The sequence below is a fragment of the Amblyraja radiata genome, chromosome 2 (genome assembly GCF_010909765.2).
Source record: "Amblyraja radiata isolate CabotCenter1 chromosome 2, sAmbRad1.1.pri, whole genome shotgun sequence".
In the NCBI taxonomy this organism is placed as follows: Eukaryota; Metazoa; Chordata; class Chondrichthyes; order Rajiformes; family Rajidae; genus Amblyraja; species Amblyraja radiata.
The window spans coordinates 63,735,530-63,756,952 of record NC_045957.1 but is presented as its reverse complement, the minus strand read 5'-3'; the positions used below and the strand labels follow the sequence as shown (position 1 = coordinate 63,756,952).

The 21,423-nt window shown below is 45.7% G+C and overlaps 1 protein-coding gene across 2 annotated transcripts; it reads right to left on the bottom strand.

Annotated features, from left to right (window-relative positions):
• Positions 1-6,675: 6,675 nt before the first annotated feature.
• LOC116990329 (cytochrome c, testis-specific) lies at positions 6,676-17,958 on the bottom strand. 2 transcript variants are annotated; one of them, XM_033047863.1, is made up of 4 exons: positions 17,826-17,946; positions 14,765-14,773; positions 10,684-10,865; positions 6,676-7,050 (listed from the first exon to the last, which is right to left on the bottom strand). In XM_033047863.1, the coding sequence occupies exons 3-4, from the start codon at positions 10,850-10,852 to the stop codon at positions 6,902-6,904; spliced, it is 318 nt and encodes a 105-aa protein (XP_032903754.1). In that variant the 5' UTR covers positions 10,853-10,865; positions 14,765-14,773; positions 17,826-17,946; the 3' UTR covers positions 6,676-6,901. The 2 variants fall into 2 exon arrangements, with proteins under 2 accessions (XP_032903754.1, XP_032903747.1); XM_033047856.1 differs by lacking the exon at positions 14,765-14,773 and having other exon boundaries at positions 10,684-10,864; positions 17,829-17,958.
• Positions 17,959-21,423: the final 3,465 nt, after the last annotated feature.

The following is a 21,423-nucleotide window of genomic DNA, read 5'->3' as shown; positions in this document are numbered from 1 at the left end:
CCTGACCTGACGTCACACGGCGGGCGGAGGGCGGGACGTGATGACGCGTGGTGAACCTGGCCGGCCGGGCGCAGGACGGGACGTGATGACGCGTTGTGAGCCTGGCCGGCCGGGCACAGGACGGGACGTGATGACGCGTGGTGAGCCCGGCCGGCAGGTAAATTTTGCTAGCCCTTGCTGTCTCCTCCCCTTCCTTAACCCTCTAGCTGTCTCCTCCCACCCTCCCACCCGCCCGCCCACGGGCTCCTCCCCCTCCTCCCCTTTTCCTTCTTTCTCCCCCCCCCCCATCAGTCTGAAGAAGAGTTTCGGCCCGAAACGTCGCCTATTTCCTTCGCTCCATAGATGCTGCTGCACCCGCTGAGTTTCCCCAGCAATTTTGTGTACCGGGCGCAGGACGGGACGTGATGACGCGTGGTGAGCCTAGCCGGCCGGGCGCAGGACGGGACGTTATGACGCGTGGTGAGCTCGGCCGGCCGGGCGGTGGACGGGACGTGATGACGCGTGGTGAGCCTGGCCGGCCGGGCGCAGAACGGGACGTGATGACGCGTGGTGAACCTGGCCGGCCGGACGCAGGACGGGACGTGATGACGCGTGGTGAGCTCGGCCGGCCAGGCGGGCGGTTGGGCCGCGCTGTCATTCAAAGATTATAGAGCAGAGTTCCTCGAGTATATTTCAGACCCTTCCTCAGATTGAGAGGGAAACGAGAGACGTGAAGGGTACAGAACAAATCAGGGCAGGCACCAAGGAATGATGGAGCCCACAATGGTCCACTGTGTTAGCTGTGGAAGAGGTGATAACGAATGGACGGTGAAAGTATTAACGAGTAGGGTTGGGGAAGAACGGAGAGAGCGGGAATGCAAGGTTTACTTGTACTGTACCAATACTGTCTCCATTTGTTGGACTGATGAGACCGTTCTCCCCATTGGCTAACCTGTTCTATTCCCATTGGTTGCGCTGCTGAGCTGCCCATTAAATCGCCCGGCTGTGTTGGATTTAACTCCATCGGTTGATTTCTGGAGCCATATTTCTTTGTCCTGATTGAAGTTGTTTATGCCCCCTCATTTCCCTCACTGCTTGCCCTTGTTTATTCCCATCAGTTGGCCTAATTTTATCGTTTTGGTAAACTTTTGAACAGATCTTTATTCTTGTTGGTTGGCCTGATAATCTTGCAAATTCCCACTGGTCTTTCTGATACTACTTTATCCCGATTTAGAGCGTCATTTAAGCCGATTGGTTTGCCTACTTTATCCCCATCGGTTGAGCTTTGTAGTCACATTTATCTCCTTTGGTAGATCTAATGAGATTCCTTCATTACCAATAATTGCTTTGTTTCCCTTTTTCTCCTTAGTGGCCTGCTGAGATTCTGTTATTATTCCAGTTGGTTTGCCTATTTTAATCCCATGTGCTGGCTTTATTACCCTTCCATATTCCCATTGGTTGGCCACCATTATTCCCATTGGAATATTTGTGGACCCACCTTTATTCCCTTAGGTTGACCTGCTTTATCCCAACCGGTTGGCTTGATGAGCCTTGTGTATTCACATTTGTTGGCTTAATTTAATGCCAGTGGTTTTCTGAATCTAATTCCCCTGGTTGACTTTTAGAGCCGCCTATAAATTATTTTTCAATGCAATGGATGGGCTTGATGAAGTGATACCAGTTCCCCAGCTTTGAGAAATTCCAGGAAATACTATTTAATAAAACAGCAAACGCGTTCAGAGGGTTCTGTGGTGCCCATGGTAAAATAGCTGCCCCGTAAGCCTTTCAAGTGTATACTGCCACATCTCTTGTCCAATGCACCGTCCACCTGCCACCCAATTGCCTCTTAGCACACCCCCTGGGCAATCTCGCAGTCTGAAGGGAACAATACCAACCATTTTAGGGACCACTGATCTAAATGTTAGCAATGCACTATCTTATTTTAGTGAGTCACATCACAAATTGAGATTTTGACTGTTCATACAGTTGAAACAATGACAGAAATAATTGGTAGAGGCTGAAAAGCAAGAAAGGATTTAAAAAAATATAGAAACAAAACTGCAGATGTTGGTTAATACACAAAACAACATGGTGCTGGAGTAATTCAGCAGGTCAGGCAGCATCTCTTGGGAACATGGATAGGTGATGTTTTGGGTAGAGACCCCTCTTCAGATTGTTCAAAAGGGAACTGCAGATGCTGGAATATCGAAGGTACACAAAATTGCTGGAGGAACTCAGCGGGTGCAGCAGCATCTATGGAGCGAAGGAAATAGGCGACGTTTCGGGCCGAAACCCTTCTTCAGACTCAGCGAAGGAAATAGGCGACGTTTCGGGCCGAAACCCTTCTTCAGACTGTGCGAAGGAAATAGGCGACGTTTCGGGCCGAAACCCTTCTTCAGACTGGGAGAAGTCTGAAGAAGGGTTTCGGCCCGAAACGTCGCCTATTTCCTTCACTCCATAGATGCTGCTGCACCCGCTGAGTTCCTCCAGCAATTTTGTGTACCCCCTCTTCAGATTGATTGTTTGGGGGAGAGAAGAAAGCTGGAAAAGTGAGGAGATAGCACCAAACGTGGCAGGTAATAGGTCAACACTGGCAGGTTTTTTGACAAAATTTGGGTCAATTTCAAATTTTAATTTTAATGTTACGTGGCACAGATGGGCAAGACGAGATTTTTTTACTGCAGTGTGTCACTTTGTGATCTGGCGGACCGGGTCTGCTGCGAATGGATGGGGCAGGTCAGAATTTGTTAAAGCCATTGGGAAATAACAACAATCAAGGTTCAAAAGGTTTAGCCCATTGCACTGGAAATTGCTGTGCCACATGTCCCATTTAGAAGGCAGGTTTATCTTGCTCTGTAATTCATAATTCTCCAATGACATTAATTGCCTTGTGCATCTCCATCGAGATGGATCCATTACTGCATATTGTCACTTAATAATTTCAGAAATCTTGAGCTTTAATATTTTTAGAGTGAAAGTTTTAAACAAGTAAATCAGTTCAGTAAGTTTCCAATTATATAAAATTTGAATTGAATTTAACATTTTTATTAGGTAGGTAGTACATTAGCAATAATGTCAAATCAGAACAATAGGTTAGTCCTATAATTTGGTTAATTCTATAATTTGTTATTTTCAGTACTTTTCCAGAGCTCTAGGCATGATCTTAATGGCTAATTATTTTGCATCTCATTCTACCTTGAAGCAGAAACTTCCCATTTTCAAAAAAATTAAGATTAAAACTTATATCTGTATCATACTCTTATAACTCTAAAACTTGGATGTGGAGGGGTGTGTGTGTGTGAGATCACATCTACTCGAAGAAACGACGCGCTAACGGGAAAATGTTTACATATTCTGGTAGAGGTTTAACCCCTGGAGTCAAAAGCGGCTTACCTGAATACTTCCTGCTTTATTTCTTCAGTGATTAATAAAAATGTTCACAAATCCGATCCAACTTTCTATTCAAAACTCCAGGTTTTTTTGCCGATGACGTGACAATGGATCTGCCGTCTGGTCCCGCTGCGACTGACGTCACCTCCCACCCCTCCCTCCTCTCCCCCGTTGTTCAAAAGTCGCCCTGTCGAACTCCCGAGAGCTCCGGTTGACAAACGCTCGCAACTCCGCTCGGGTTTCCCAGCAACTCCCGAGAGCTTCGGTCATCGAATGCTCGCGCCTCGACTCGGGTTTCCCGAGAGCTTCGGTCGATGAACGCGCGCGCCTCGGCTCAGGTTTCCCGACAACTCTCGAGAGCTTCTCTGCGCCCTCCACCCCCCCCCACCTCTCTGCCCTTCCCCGATGCGCCTGTGAGTTGGGGGCTATGCATGAGTGGATACGGCAGGGATGGGGTAAAAGGAGCAAATTAATATAAATATATCAAGGGGGGTGGTTAGTGTGTGCGAGGAGTGGTTAGTGTATGTGTATCGCGTTGAAGGGACGGGACCCAACGGGCCCCACTTGGTCTCGTAACTATTAAAAGTCTGATCTTGGATGTATGTGTGTTTGTTCTTGTGGGTTTTTTGTACATATTCCGGTAGAGATCTTTCCCCTGGAGTACAAAATATGCCTCATCTGAAAATTTCATGCTTTATTTCTCAAGTTATTAATGAAAATCTTCAAAAATCTGACAAACGTTGAAGTCTGCGCCAACTTGCTAGTGTGAGAGTATGTGTGAGTGAGTGTGATTGTCTTTACATCTTCGCAAAACACTACACGGTAACGATAACATTTTTGCATAATTCTATTGACATTTTTCCCCTCGAGGCCGGGATCACATTACCTGAACATTTTATGCTTTATTTCTCGACTCATTACTGATTAAAAGTCTAAAAAAGTCAAAAGACTTTGAAATTAAAACCACCAGCTTCAACTGATGATGTCACAATGGCAGCTTCAACTGATGAAGCCACAATGGATAGACTAGCAGGGGAAGGGCGAATTGGTATTGCAACACGCAGGGCAAGTGCAATTGGAATTTTAATTATTTTTGTTTTTTATAAAGAGAATTGCTGAGGGAGACCAGGAGAGTGCCTGAATCTTACGTTCAGGAACAGCTTGTGTTGAAGGACCACACCAACGGGTCTGCACTTGGTCTAGTATATTATTAAAACTCTCATCTTGTTTCTATATTTGATTCTATAAGTGTAGCTTGTACCTATATTTGCACAAAAACGCTACATGATAGCGCTACAATTTTGGCCCATCTTACTCACCATTGTCCTGAGATGTAAATGAAACAAGTTTCATTCAGATTGGTATATATTACAAGCTTTTGACATTTTAAATTTTACAAAAAAGTTTAAAAAAAAACCTTTCCACTTTTCCAGGATCAGGAACTGCAGACGTTAGTTTAATTTTAAAAAATTGCTGGAGTAACTCGGCAGGTCAAGCAGCATCTCGGGAGGACATGGAACGGCAATGTTTTGGGTTGGGACCCTGCTTTAGACTGATTCCGACCCAAAACGTCACCTATCCACATTCTCCAGAGATGCTGCCTGACTCACCAAGTTATCCCAGCATATTTTTTTTTAGATTAACAGAAACAATTTAGGCCTCAGGGGGCTGGAAGGCAAGTTGTATGCCCATCAAGATTGGCTGCAGAGGTTTTGCAGGACAATCGCTCTACAAAGCCTCGAGTGCACTGGGTATCAACGGAGTGGCGAGGAGAAGAGCCATCAAGAACACCACAGAGGCAGCGGAGAAGGCCTCGAGATGGCTCTGGATCAGGAGAGAAGGTCCATGGGGAGGAGCGAATGCCACCTGAACACAAGTCGTGGTCTGATCCAACCACGGGTGGGTTGCCTGGGTGAGGGTGTCTGATGTTGAAAGACCTGAAACACCCAATGACCCCAGGTTACATCACTGATGATGTGTTCAGGAGCATCAATAGATGTATTTTTATCAATTGATTAGTACAGGTATCAGGGGTTATGAGAAGGCAGGAGAATGGGGTTAGGATATAAATCAGCCATAATTGAATGGCCTAATTCTGCTCCTGTCATGTATGACCTATGACCATATTCTATTAGGGAATATTTCTCATTACATAGCTATCCAGCTACCAATGTTATTCCACTCACCAGCCATGCAATGAAGTCAGAGAGGTACAATATTGTATGCGATGCCCATGGACAGACAGGTGAAGTACAAGCAGATGCAAGAAACCACATTAAAATAAGTTAATTTTACATTAAGAATATTATGTACATATGAAGTATAACAAGTGGCACCACTACTCAAAATATTGCCTTAATCTGTTTTTGGATGCTTAATTTAAATTGTTTTAATAATTAGTTTTACTACGAAAACATTTTAAACCAAGTCTGATGAACACTTTGCTGAACACTTACACTCAGTCAGCCTTGGCCTACACGATCTCTCGCTTGCCAAATATTTTAACTCACCTTCCTACTCTTACCTTTCTATCCTGGACCTCCTCCACTGTCAGAGTGAGTGAACAGCAGTGTTTCTTTCGGGCAAATTACAACCCAGTGGTGCAAATGCTGATTTCTCTAATTTTAAGTAACCCTGCATTCCTTCTCTCACCCCCTCCACCACCATAATTCTCCTGTATCCCTTTGTTATCACCTCTTCCCCAGCCAAGAATGGGCCTTTCTGGGTTCCACCCTTCTCTGGTCATATGTTGTTCTGGCCTTTTCCTACCTCCAGCTCTCTCCTCCCTCCCTCCCTCCCCCCCCCCCCCCCCCCCATTTTCAGTCTAAATAAGGGTTCCAACATGAAACATCACCCACTATTTTTCACCAGAGATGCTGCCTGACCCACTGAGTTATGAGTTACCCCAGCACCGTCGTGTCTATCTTTGGTATTGCGTCTGCAGTCCCTTCAAGTTTAAACTTATTATAGCCAGCTTAACATTTTTCAGATCGGGTAACCAAAAAACCTACTTTAAAAGATAGCGGCAAGAGTAATTTCTCTTGTTTTAAAGGTTACCATTTTCCTTTCCACCATCTCATTAAATTGTCTCAAATTACCCAAGTCATCACTTCCCAATTAAGTGAGTAATTGGTGTTGCAAGGTTTTGCAAATGGTTTGGTAAAAATAACCTGTAATTTACAGTGATTGACTTTTACTCAATCGCATTGGCTGGGAACTTAACAGGAAACAAGAACCCAGTAAGTGTATTTGCAATTTGACCCATCCACAACAGTTGAACAATTTACATTGCAAGTGACAAAAATGTTCATGATTGATTTTCCCTTTTATTGTCTCCACATAATGGATTACCAGTGATTTATAATGTTAAAACTGAACAGCACAGTGTTACAGGGTGGTAGAGAATGCCTTGTACAGAACATGGTTGAAAAAAACCAGTTAAAAAGTTCACTGCAACACCTCTTCCAGATTGATCAATCAGGAGACAGATCTACTCATCAATAAATAAGGCAGCAGATGCTGTGGCTGCAAGTTAATTGGCAGTGGATGATTTGAGGTAAGCTATCAAGTCTTCACGTTCACTCTTCTTCTTGAGACCAGCAAAGATCATTTTTGTTCCTGGGATATATTTCTTCGGATTCTCCAGGTAAATTCGGAGTGTATCCTCACCCCAGATAATACCTGTGCAGAAATAGAACAGTCACCATCTTCAAATTAGTAGATGAAATTCCCACTCAAAACAATCTGAAAATGATTCAAAAACCTCGAATCATCACAGGGGGCTACAGGCAATGCAATTTTAATTGGTTAAAATAGCCTTAAATGTCAGGTGGTTTAGGGGTTGAGTGACTGGGCAAATTACTCTTGAGTGTATTGTATCTAACTTCGATATAAACTGGCATTTGCAGTCCCTTCCTACACAGTACATTATATACTTTTGGATTGTTCAATATTTTTTAAATGGATTCTACTTCCTTTAATTTCTAGTGGGTATTCCACATCTGAATAATTCCCGTCACAATCTAAAATCATCCCATCATTCTTTACACTCAAACTCAAAGGCTACGGAGGAACAAATTATGAAGGTATCACCAACTATTTTCAACAAGCACATGGAAATCAGTTCCAAATCTTCATGTGGAGTAGAAAAACCCCAGGAAAACCAGGGTCTCCTCATAGGAACATTAATGGCAAAATTCTTTAAATTTCAGTCATGTAGGTGAACTGGAGAAACTGGGACTGTCTCTGCAGAATTGGGAATCTGACAGGTACAAAAAATCATTAAGAGTATAACCTGAGTATATACCAGTCAAGTTTGGGTAACTATTCTCAGGAGTAATAACAGAGCTAAATTCAGCTGCAATCTAAAGAGCTAAATAGGCACCTGAAATTAAATTTGCAGTCATGAGAAAAACCTAGAGGGATTACCCCTAAATAGAGCCAAAGCAGACACAATGGTCCACCCAGTAACTTCAGAAAGGTTGTAAAAGGTTAGTGTAAGTAAGTTTATTGGCCAAGTATTCACATACAAGGAATTTGCCTTGGTGCTCCGCCCACAAGTAACAACATGACATACAGTGACAGTTACGAATGACTCAGAAAACACTAAACATTAATAATAATAAAACATTAATGATAAAACACCATTGATCAAGCATGTGAGCCAACAAAATACCAGATCAAAGGGAGGCTACAGATTTTTGGCTGTTGAGTAGAGCAACTACTCGTGGATAAAAAAACAAACTGTTTTTATGTCTGGCTGTGGCAGCTTTGACAGTCCGGAATCGCCTTCCAGAGGGAAGTGATTCAAAGAGTTTGTGGCCAGGGTGAGAGGGGTCAGAGATGATCTTGCCCGCTCACTTCCTGGCCCTTGCAGTGTACAGTTCATCAATGGAGGGAAGGTTGCAGCCAATAATCTTCTCTGCTGATCGGACGATTCGCTGCAGCCTCCAGGTGTCGTGCTTGGTGGCTGAGCCAAACCAGACCATGATGGAGAAGGTGAGAACAGACTCTACGATGGCCATGTAGAATTGGACCATCATTGCCTGTGGCAGATTGTGCTTCCTCAGCTGCCGCAGGAAGTACATCCTCTGTTGTGCTTTTTTGACTGTGGAGTCGACGGTAGCCCCCCACTTAAGGTCCTTGCAGTTGATGGTTCCCAGGAAGTTAAAAGACTCCACAGATGTGACTGGTGTTGTTGACAGTGAGTGGGGTGAGGGGAGGGGGAGCTCTCCTAAAGTCTACAATCAATTCCACTGTCTTAAGAGCATTGAGCTCTAGGTTGTTGCTACGGCACCAGGACGCCAGCTGTGACGCTTCCTGTCTGTAGGCAGATTCCTCCCCATCCTGGATCAGTCCAATCAGGGTTGTGTCGTCCGCAAACTTGAGAAGCTTGACAGAGGTGTCTGTGGAGGTGCAGTCGTCGGTGTAGAGAGGAGAGAGTATACAGCCTTGTGGTGCTCCTATGCTGAGTGTTTGCGGGTCCGAGATGTACTTTCCCAGCCTCACATGCTGCTTCCTGTTTATCTAGTGTAGATAATTTGTAACAGCAACCTTGCACAGGCATTTTTTAGACTCTCAGTAAAAGCAGAGAATTTGTCCACCCACTTTGTAAAACCGTTCAGTCAGTCCAAAGCCAGCAGGTTCAGTCTTTGCAATGCTCATAATTTATTATTTGGTGAGATTGCTCTGCTAGCTTAAAGGCCAATCCTCTTCCCAAGAATAAACAACCTAGAAACACCCATGGCCGCACGGTGGCGCAGCAGTAGAGTTGCTGCCCTGCAGCACCAGAGATGCAGGTTAATTCCTGACTACAGGTACTGTCTGTACAGAGCTTGTATGCTCTTCCTGTGAGCATTTGGGTTTTTTTCCGGGTGCTCCAGTTTCCTCCCACACTCCAAAGACCTACAGGTTCATAGGATAAGTAATGTCAGTAAAAATTGTAAATAGTCGCTAGTGTGTAGAAAAGTGCGAGCGTATGTGGATCACTGGTTGGCGCAGACTCAGTGGGTCGAAGGGCCTGTTTCCACTCTGTACCAAAAAGGTAAATTGGACATGTCCAAAACAGAATGGCTGTTAACTATGTAAAGGTAAATTGGACATGTCCAAAACAGAATGGCTGTTAAATAACTAGCCATGCAGGGGCACCGAACTACTAAAACTTAATTCGGCATTATCTTTTTGTGTATGTAATCATAATTCAGCCTGGTTTCTGCATGTTAATGTTTTGTCATTGGCACTTCTTAGGCAAGATATGAATCATCACTGATTGGGAAGTAGAAGTTGGCAAAAAACACATTCAAGTTATTTGTCCAACAACTTAAGAAATTTGAATTCATTAGCATTTAAAAGCTATTCAGTTCTAAGAATTGTATTGTCAATATGTGAAGCTTTATTCAAAATGAATATAAAGTGCTCTACAAGCCCAAAATCACACATGACCTGACAGATGTAGAATTTTCTTTGCATACTTGAACTGTGCAATGACACATCATACTAAAGTATATTACATAAAGTTGTAAATGATTAACTATTTGAACAAGCAGGGAAATCAAGACATCTTATCTCAAAGCTAAATTAATCAATATCTACAATAGAAAGTCTTCCTCTGTCAGACTGCCAATTACCCAAACATTGGATAGATTCAAACCAAGTGACTAGATCTTGTTTCAGGTAGGTTTAAAAGTTGTGCCCCATAAAGATCTTACAACACAAAAGAAGCCAAATTGGTCGCTACAAAATAAAATCTCCCACAGGAGATATTTTTGCCAGCTACAAAATATCCAGTTGTAAAACAGTTAAGAGTTTTCAGAAAACAAGAGTTTGAGAAATATGCTAACATTTACACAATTGTATTTCCAGCTGCTGCTGCTGAACATTTGTAGGCTTAAAATACAATGGACTAGTCAGTGATCACCTAATCAAGTTTCAATTGTTGCAATCTTCACGTTTGATATTCAAATATTAATTCAAACACCAATTTTCTCATTCATTCTTAGGACCATAAATTTTGATTAGCAATGATAATTCCAGAATAATGATACTTCAGACTTAATCTCCATTTCCCAAACAATCTAGATATTGCAAGATCACCAAGATAATAAATGTAACAATAACTGTTTTTTGTTTGTGGATTTGACCGTTTTCAAGCCTCGATTGGATTTAGAAATCTCATCCCAAAATTGACATACTTTTGGATAAATCAAAAGCGAAGTGCACGAAGTCTTAATTTTCCGAAGCATCAATCTGCCTCAGTTTATTTAGCTGGTTAAAAGTTGATAATTCAGAAAGGAAACCACAGACATCCAAACCCACCTTTGTTTTTGTTAGCCTCCGTGTAGGAAAATCCATCAGCCTTGCCAGTCTTGCGTCCAAACAACCCATGGAGGTTTGGCCCAGTCTTGTGCTTGCCTCCACTTTCCACAGTGTGACATTGTGCACACTTCTGAACAAAGACCTTCTTGCCCTTCTCTATATCACCCATTGTGTTCAGTTTCTAAAGAAGGGAAAAAGTATGATATCAAATAAATCTGCTTGTTTCCGATTAAAAACCCCCCCAGCTATTTTCATTTAAAAAACAAACATTAAATGCTCTAGATTCAAACACGTGTAAATATTAAGTAATTGCAACCGTTCTTTCATATTTTTCAGCTAATCAATCTCAATCCAAATTTCCCACTGGTTCGCAAAAACCGTCATAATTGCTAAACTGTCGTTGTGTCCTTGGGCAAGACACTTCACCCACCTTTGCCTGTGTGTGAATGTGTGTGAGTGATTGGTGGTGGTCGGAGGGGCCGTAGGCGCAGATTGGCAGCCACGCTTCCGTCAGTCTGCCCCAGGGCAGCTGTGGCTACAGAAGTAGCTTACCACCACCGAGTGTGACTGAGGAGTGAATGAATAATGCGATGTATAGCGCCTTGAGTATTAGAAAGGCGCTATATAAATCCCATCCATTATTATTATTATTATTATTAAACTGCATTAACCAATTACAAGATTGCAGAATGAAAGAAAGCAAAAATCTCCCCGGTTCAGTTCACTTCTAAATGAGATGGCAAAACAATTGAGGGATGTAAAAGGATGAACACACAATGTAAAATCAGCAATGGGGATTAATGAAAAATAGAACTGTGGTGCTCTGAATGACCTGAAGTTTATGGAGGGTTGAAAATGAGTACATGGCCAGGAGAACATTGAGATACTCAAGTCTACAAGTGTTGTGCTGATAACAGGTGGGAGAGCACACTACAATTTGAACTCTGCCACAAATGGATCTTTGAACTCTACTGCAAGAAAAGAGGGATTGAGTGGGCAAAGATTTAGCAAATGGAGTTTAATACGGTAAAAAGTAAGCCGTATATTTCACTAGAAGGAAATTGAAAGCTAATGTTTACACAACAAAAGACTGCAGGTATAGGGAATGTGTTCCTGTGCTTGAAACATAAGTTAACAGGTACACAAGCAGTTAGAAAGTCAAATAGGCCTTTATCACAAGAGGGTTGAAGTTTAGAAATAAAGTTGATGAGGCTGCATCTGTGTCGAGCTTTGTCCTTCTTATTTAAGAAATTATTTACCAGCTTTGGAGGAGGTCCAGAAGAGATACACTGGGTTAACCGGACACTGCAGATGCCGGAAATCTTGAGTTTTTCACTGCTAATTCCTTGGTTATGAACATTTTCCTGTTACAAACAGCTAGAAGTTCAACCATATTTGAGTTACGAAGAATTAGGGATGTTCTTATTGAAACATGCACAATCTTAAGCCATGATAGGCTAGGTGCTGAGATGTTTCTACCAGTGAGAAAGTTTTGAACCAAGGTACATACTTACATACGGCTAAACATCAAACAGATACATGGGAAGTTCAGGAATTCACTACCACGGAGGCATTTAAAGGAGAGTAAATCAACTATTGAAAGATCAGTGAATATGGAGCTAGGGAAATGACACAAAAGAGATGAGCCTTTATGCACTTTATCTATGATTACATTGAATGACAGGGCAGTCTTGAAGGATTGGATGAACTACTGCTCATATGGTTCTGCATACTTATGTGTGTAGCAAGGACACCAAGGTCTCAGAGTCTAGAAATATCAGATACATGAACCTTCCAAATCAACTCCTAAAATTCACCCTGAAAAGAAATTCCCATGTATCTCAGTTTTAAATATTAATATGTTCCTTCATTCAAGATTCTTCCACTATGGGAAACATATTGGCACCTACCCATTCATGCCTTCTTAAGATCTAGCATGTTCCAATAGGATCATGCCTAATTCCTCTGACCAAAGAATACAGCAGCCAGGAGAGAGGACTGAGCCACTGTAGATGAGATATGCATGTGCCTTTAATATAGTTACCTCATCACTACTAACCACTCCCCATATCACAAGTATAATTACAACCTCCCCACCCACATATCGCTCTCTAGTTTCCGTGACAGACCACGTACAGCTAGTGCTCTCTGTAATGCTACAGTATGAATAAAATGAAGTAAAGTTACAGTGTGTCGCTAACACATCTTTACATGGTGTCAGAAGTGAGATTCGAACTGAACCATTTTTCTGCTGCCTGCCGTTCCCGTGGGAAGCCTGTTGCTGCTCCAAGGCGTATGTTAAGCAACTTGGAGCAAGCTGATAGCGAGCTCGGTTCCCAGTACCATCTCAACGAACTCCCTGTGTCTGAATCTGGGTCCTCTCAGCATATTTTCTCTGTTGGATGCACCTGCTGTGATAACAGACCCTTCAGTTCGTGTAACTGTGAACAACTCGACCTTCACCGCTAAGATTGATACCGGAGCTGTTGCAAATGTTATGTCAACAAGCCTCTTCAGAAAGATAAGGACTAATGAGCAAGTTACTTCTGATCGCTCCACTTTGCATGCCTACGGGGGAGGGGTGCTTGTTCCTGTGGGAAAGGCAACTCTGCGCTGCAAGATACGGGAAACCTCTCGGCCCCTCACTTTCTATCTTCTCGATTCCAACTGCATTACCCTGTTGGGCAACCAAGCATGCCAGGACTTGGGCCTGGTCTCCTTCCACCGTGACATCCACAAGGTGCAGGCCCTAATGGACCCGTTGACTGAATATCCTGACCGCTTTGATGAAGAGTTGGGCAAGCTGCCCTGCAACTACAAGATTGTAGTCGACCGCAAGGTCGTGCCAGTGGTCCGTGCGCCACACCGTGTCTCCTTCGCCATGAGGGACAAAGTAGAATCGACGCTGCACAGCATGGTAAAAATGGGCATCCTAAAGGCGGTCAGCGAACCCACCAGGTGGGTCTCCACCATGGTTGTTGCCGCGAAAAAGACAAAAGCGAAATACGCATTTGCATCAACCCCAAAGACCTAAACCTTGCCATCAAACGCCCGCACTACCCCATGAGAACAGTAGAGGATGTCGCTGCACAGGTTGGTCCGGCCACAATCTTTTCTGTCCTCGATGCCAAGAGCTCCTTCTGGCAGATACCGCTTGACGAGCAGTCCTCCGACCTGACAACTTTCAGCACCCCCTTCGGCAGATTTAAGTTCCTCCAAATGCCATCAACTCTGCCAGCGAGGTGTTCCAACGGCCAATGGAGCAGCTGTTTGCCGGTCTACCGTGTGCCATCATCGTTGACGACATCCTGGTCTACGGTAAGGATGTCGCTGAGCACGACTTCAACCTCCGCCAAGTCCTAGACCGGGCCCGGAAGATCCACTTGAAACTAAACCCCAAGAAGTGCCGATTCCGCGTCCCGGAGGTCACATATGTTGGACATGTATTCACAGCCTCGGGGCTAAAACCTGACCCGCAGAAAACGGCTGCCATCACCTACTGATGTGCCCAGCCTGCAACGTTTCCTGGGCATGGTAAACTACCTGGGGAAGTTCATCCCCGACCTCAGCGAGCTCAGCGCACCCCTGAGGGATTTGATAAAGAAGGACACGGCCTGGGCTTGGTTCTCTCAACACCAGAAAGCCTTCGACATTCTTAAATCCAAGCTGATCAGTACCCCCACACTTAAATCTTTTGACCTGCAGCGTCCCATTATCATCACCTGCGACGCCTCTCAGTTCGGGCTCGGTGCCGCTTGCCTACAGCTCCATGACGGCCTGCAGCTGCCTGTTTCCTTCGCGTCCCGTACCATGACCCCTGCCGAACAGTACTACGCACAGATCGAGAAGGAGTTACTGGCCGTGGTGTTTGCCTGCTCCAAATTCAAGGACTACATTCTAGGCAACACCTTTACCATCGAAATTGATCATCCAGCAGGGCTGGCCCGACCGTCGTTCCGCTCTGCCGGCTGGCGCCGTGCCCTACTTCCTGGTCCGTGATGAGCTCGTACTACACGACGGCGTGGTTGTGAAAGGACACAAGGTTGTTGTGCCTGCTGCGCTGCACGAACACTATTTTCAGGCCGCTCACCGCGGTCATCCTGAGGCCGAAGCCACCTTGTCTCACGCCCAGAGCCAGTTCTACTGGCCTGGTATGGCTCAATACATCCGGGAGAGGGTCTCCTCGTGTTCCACCTGCAACAGTCTCGCCCCCCACCAGCAACTACAGCCGCTTCTGCAGCAGGCTGCACCCGAACTGCCCTGGATGGCGGTTGCCACTGACATTTTCGAGTGGCGAGGCAAACACTTCCTGGTCCTCGTCGACTCCTACTCCAACTGGTTCGAGGTTGGCCAGCTGCACTCCCTCACCTCTTCGGCCGTTGTCGATAAGCTGCGCCGCCATTTCTCTACCTTTGGCACCCCGGCCAGCCTGCAGTCGGACAACGGCAGCCAATTCACGAGCTCCGAGTTTAGGGCTTTCGCTACCAGCTGGAACTTCCGCCACTTCACCAGCAGCCCTGAGTACCCGCAAAGCAACGGTCTGGCCGAGCACACCGTCCGCAGTGCAAAGAACTTGCTGGAACAATGTCGCTTGTCTAACTCCGACTTCTTCCTAGCCCTCCTTAACCTTCGCAACATATCCCGTGACCCTGCCATGGGCTCCCCTGCTCAGCGGCTCATGTCTCGCACTACCAGACCCCCGATCCTGGTGGCCCAGCACTCACTCATCCCCTCTGTCCTCAAGCCCGCTGCTGTTCAGGAACGCATTGCCCTTAAGCGCGATGTTCAGAAGCGCTCCCATGACAAGTCCTGCCGCCCCCTGCCGCGCCTTTTCCCCGGTCAGGTCGTCCGCATGCAGACCCCCTCCGGTCACTCCAGGCTCGCTACCAGTCGCCGCCTCTGCTGGGTCGCCTAGATCCTATCTCGTCGACCATGCAGGAACCGTCTACCGCTGGTCCCGCCAACACCTGCGGCTCGTCAACGAGCCACGACCGCCGCCCGCGGATCCTTTTGCTCCCCCACTGCAGTTTCGGCCTCCGGGCGATGCTCTGCCCGCCGCTCCTCGCATGCCACGGTCTCTACCCTCTCAGCTCTATCAGTCCAATCCTCCTCCGGCTCGTCCTCCCTCGCCTGCCCCAGCGTCCCCTCCTGCCTTTCTGCCCTTGTCTTCTCTGTCCCCTCCCAGCTCCCCCGTTCCAGTTCGGCCGTCTGCACCTGTTCCACTTCTTCCTGCAGGGAGGGAAGATGGCGAGATGCGAACCCGGTCGGGACGTGTTGTCAAGCCGCCTGTCCGCTATGGCGACTTTGCTTAACCGTTTCTAGCGCATGAGACGTGGTCGCCCTGTCACTACTTTGTTTGCCTTTCGTTTCCAAGGGTAAGGATGTAGATGAGATATGCATGTGCCTTTAATATAGTTACCTCATCACTACTAACCACTCCCCATATCACAAGTATAATTACAACCTCCCCACCCACATATTGCTCTCTAGTTTCCGTGACAGACCACGTACAGCTAGTGCTCTCTGTAATGCTACAGTATGAATAAAATGAAGTAAAGTTACAGTGTGTCGATAACACTTCTTTACAGCCACTGGCATAAAACAAAACTTGTGGCAAGGACTCAATGTTATGTCTTCCCAAAATACAGTTGGAAGGACATTTCTGTTCATCTGGTATGCAATATTGGACATGAAGAGGATCAATCATAGCTTGAGTACCATCACAGCAGACACGGAACCTAACATATTTCTTGATATTGCCAAGGAGCAACAAGTAAATAAAATGTTACATTTTCTAGACAGGATAACAAGGATAGGAATCTTTGAATCAATGTAGCTGGAAAAGTGCACACAACTGTGGTTACAGACAGACAAGGGAACCTGGTGAGGATAAGTCCTCACATCAGGAGAGCCTTGGGGGCCGAGATCGCCTCCTGTAACGGGGCATGGGTCTGCAGGAAAGAGAAGGATGGAATGGTGCGAAGAATTTCAGATAGACTGGCTGAGAATGACTCAGGTCCTGAGGTTAGTCACAGGATCGTTTACAACTCCAGCAAGGTTGGTTTCAATGACATAGTCGATGTCTAAAGAACACATTTATTCAGCGCTCGAAGTAATTATCATTTAAATGACTTTATATAATGTTAACTTGTTTTAGTTCAACACATCTGCTTTAGATTCAAACCAGCCAATCAAGGTCAAACCGAAGGTCATTCTAACACATAACATAGGTCAACATCCGAGTGTTGGAAGATTTCAAAGTCTAAACATGTTCAAATAGAAATCGTAATGCAATGAACTAACCGAGACACCGATAGAAGCAAATATCATGGATAGAAGGGTTGGAAAGAGTGAAGATGTCCTCAGCAATCTCCGCTTCCGGGGAAACGCGAAGACCAATTGCGAAACCGAAATTACGCAAGAACAAGATTGAATAACCAGGCCGAAAGATTATACCTGTTTCGTGGTTGCGTTAAAGACCCTACCATGGCCCCCCATGTATTAACTTCATCGTTTCCTACTACAGATGAACCATAGAAATAAATTTCAGGGTTTAGGACATCTCAGTTACACTTTCCTGGCCCTGTCCTTCACATCCCCTTCGCAAGATTCAACCGAAGGCAGGAAGCATTCGCTTTTAAATCAATCTTATAAAAATGGTAATGCATAAAGTCAATATCCAGATGTTGATCAATAAACGTAGCCAATAACCCATTACCCACGTACCAGTTAATCAGTTTTCACTTACACAATCCAGGTAAAAATCAAGTGAGCAAAGAATCTTAACAGAGGGCGAGGCTAATAGAACTAAGAGTGGACCAGACAGACACCCAGCAGCGTTGCTGATAAAACTTGACCGCAGACCTCGTTTCCTGCTCTGTCTCCCGGCGGCCTGGCCCCAGCAATGTCAAGAGGCTTCTCTTCCTTCACTGGAGCACGGTGCTAGCGACCCACCCCACAGCTCTGTAGCCAGCCTCACGGCGGGAGAGCATGGGAGCCCGGATCGCTTCCTGAGCCCGGCGCTCCCCGCAGTCACACGGTGAGGACGGGCCGGCGCCGGCGCCGGCGCCCTTGTCCCGGCATCGGCAGCTCTGGCACCGCCGACCCCGGGACCCAAGCAGCGGCGCCACTTTACTGCAACTTACCGCCGCTCACGACCGTCTCCTGTCTTCAATGAGCTCAAGGTCGTCCACGCCGCACCGGGCAACAGCACCAGCACCAGCACAAGCAACCAGGCGAGTCCGCAACCCGCCGCAAGGAACGTTGCCCGGAATTGTCGCCTGACGTCATATCGCTCGCCCTCGCCGTCGCCATTGGACGGGACAGCCGGCGCCCGGCGCCTCCCGCTCTCTGATTCGACCAGGACCCCGTCAATCACCGCCGACGGCGACGTGACGTCCCGCCCTTTGGCTGATCCGCCCAGAACGCCGCGCGCAGCAATGTGGAGGCGAGTGACGCACGGGGAAGAAATGCTGGGAGGTGGGGCATGTGCAGGAAGGGGCTGTCCAAAGCAAAGATCTTATAGAGCAGAGTTTATAATCCCTCCCATTCCCAATCCGACCTCTCTGTCCTGGGTCTCCTCCATTGCCAGAGTGAGCAACACTGGAAATTGGAGGAACTGCGGTCGGCGGGCATGAACATTGAATTCTCCCAATTTTGCTAGCCCTTGCTGTCTCCTCCCCTTCCTTAACCCTCGAGCTGTCTCCTCCCATCCCCCCGCCCTCGGGCTCCTTCACCCCCCCACCCCCTATCAGTCTGACGAAGGGGTGTCGGCCCGAAACGTCACCTATTTCCTTCGCTCCATAGATGCTGCTGCACCCGCTGAGTTTCTCCAGCATTTTTGTGTACCTTCGATTTTCCAGCATCTGCAGTTCCTTCTTGAACACAAGAGTTTATAATCTAGTATCATTCGGGCTGCGTGTGCAGGAAGGGGCTGCGTGTGCTGGAAGGGGCTGCGTGTGCAGGAAGGGGCTGCGTGTGCAGGAAGGGGAATGGGCTGCCAGTGCGGGAATGGGCTTCCAGTGCAGGAAGGGACCAATAATCCTTTGGAAGGGACTGCCCAAAGATCATCTTTGGGACTGCCTGTGTAGGAAGGAACGGCAGATGCTGGTTTCTACCGATAATGGACCCAACTAGAACGTTAACAAATGTATGTGCAGCCACAGAGAATGTCGGAGGAATTTTGCAGAGTTCTGGTTTTGTACATATATTTTATCCTGAATAAAGTAAAAAAAATGTTTTTTTAAATGTCTTTAGTCACCTAGTTTTGTTATGATATGTTCAGTTTTAATTAAGGACTACTGATATTTTAATGCTTTGCTCTGATGCCATATAACCATTGTGCCAACATTAAAAAAAAATTAAGCTCTTTAAAGAAGGGATCAGCCAAGCACAGTTTTGCTGTACTTCCAGTGAACAGGCTCAATCACAGAACAGTGCAGCGCAGGAAGGTGCCTGCAGCCGATCATGTTCGCACTGACCATTATACCAACCTAACTAATCCCATCTGCATGCACATGGTCGCGATCCTTCCATCCCCTGCCAAGTATCTGAATAAATGCTTCTTAAACGTTGCTGCCGCATCTGCTTCTCCCACATCCCCTGAGAGCCTGTTCCAGACACCCACCATTCTGTGTGAAAAAAGTCTTACTCTGTTCCTCGTCCTTATCTGATACCCTTTTGTCTCCTTTTCATAGCTGGTTGAGATTTTAGACATATAGATTGTAAAAAACAATACCAAAATTAAAACAATTGCATAGAACTTGTAACCCACTAAGCAAAAAAAAATTTGGAATTCTGCTGATGGACTTTTATAAGTTGTTTTTAATCAGTTAGACAAGACAGCTGTGAGGATAATAGCAGCCACTGCGAACTTCAAACACTGAACCATGTCTAACAAAAATTTCAAAATAGGTATTTACAAGGGCAGAGTCCCCCTAGTCCTCACCTTTCACCCCACTAGCCGTCACATACAAGTAATCCTCCGTCAGTTTCGCCACCTCCAACGTGACCCCACCACTCGCCACATCTTCCCATCTCCCCCCCCCCATGTCTGCTTTCCGCAAAGACCGCTCCATCCGTAACTCCCTTGTCAATTCTTCCCTTCCCTCCCGTACCACCCCCTCCACTGGCACTTTCCCTTCCAACCGCAAGAGATGCTACACTTGTCGCTTTACCTCCCCCCTCGATTCCATTCAAGGACCCAAGCATTCGTTCCAGGTGCGACAGAGGTTCACCTGCATCTCCTCCAACCTCATCTATTGCATCCGCTGCTCTAGATGTCAGCTGATCTACATCGGTGAGACCAAGCGGAGGCTTGGCGACCGCATTAACCAACCTGACCTCCCAGTGGCTCAACACTTCAACTCCCCCTCACATTCCGTATCTGACCTCTCTGTCCTGGGTCTCCTCCATGGCCAGAGCGAGCAGCACCGGAAATTGGAGGAACAGCATTGGGGAGTCTGCATTCTGGGGGCATGAACATTGAATTCTCCAAATTTTGTTAGTCCTTGCTGCCTCCTCCCCTTCCTATCTCTCCCTCAGCCCTCGGGCTCCTCCTCCTCCTTTTTTCTTTCTTCACCCCCCCCCCCCCCCCCCCCCCCATCAGTCTGAAGATGGGTTTTGGCCCGAAAAGTTGCCTATTTCCTTCGCTCCATAGATGCTGCTGCACCCGCTGAGTTTCTCCAGCATTTTTGTGTACTTTCAAAATAGGTATCTGGTTTTGCTGATAATATGCTGTAAATTGAATTTGCCCGACATACTAGGTACAACCCGAAACTGAATTTAAGCTTTAACATTTCAAATTTCTCCTTGATGTAAAGGAGGCGGTTTGGTTTTTCAAATCCATACTATCTGTCACACATTCCTCTAAGTTTGAAGCAGGTGAAGTGGTGACACAAATTTTCTAACATGTTCACGCCAGAGTTCCATTAAAAAAAATGTCATGTTATTCACGTAAAGATGCAATGAATATTTACATTTGAGTCATGGATGCAACAAGTAAAACAACCATCACCTAGAATTTCAACAAAAGTATATTCGTGCAGCTTACAGAACCCCTGGAACAAAGTGTAATTCATTAAAAATAAATATTTACTATTTTACTGTGAGATCATCCAATCTCCCACTGAGGTTATGGTGAGAGCTTGGGGATTAATGTTACTGTGTGAAGTCCATGAACTTCAGATATCCATAGATACGTAATCATAAAGCTACTGTATCAGAATTTCTGGATGCCCAATCACAACAACATTTTCATCAGGCCTCCACATTGCATATGGTTTTGAGTACAAGAGTAGAGACATCTTGCATTAATCTTATATAGACCACATAAGACTGCAGCTGAAATATTGTGGACAGATCTGGTCTCTCTCTAAGGTAGGATTTACTCACAATAGAGCAAGTGTAGTGGAAGTTACTTCCTAAAATGTCAGATAATTCAAATGAGAAGAGATGATGAAGACTGGATTCATACTCAAATAAGTTAATACATAAAATAGATGATCAAACTGAGTTATATATGGTTCTTAAAGCTGTGACAAGGTAAATATAGTTGATGTTTCCTCTCATTGGAGTATCTTTAACCAGAGATCACATTCTCTAATAAATGTAGTAATTCAGGACAAAGATGAAAACAATTTACTTTACTCATTGGGTGGTGAATCTTTACCCAAAAGGATAATTGAGTATATTAAAGACAGGTGGAATTTGGGGGGGGGGGATTAAAGGATATCAAGATAC

Excerpts from the sequence above, each read along its gene's own strand:
- LOC116990329 (XM_033047856.1), bottom strand. The coding sequence starts at position 10,852 with ATGGGTGATATAGAGAAGGGCAAGAAGGTCTTTGTTCAGAAGTGTGCA. Across the intron at positions 7,051-10,683 it reads GGAGGCTAACAAAAACAAAG|GTATTATCTGGGGTGAGGAT; the intron begins GTGGGTTTGGAT and ends ATTTCTGCACAG.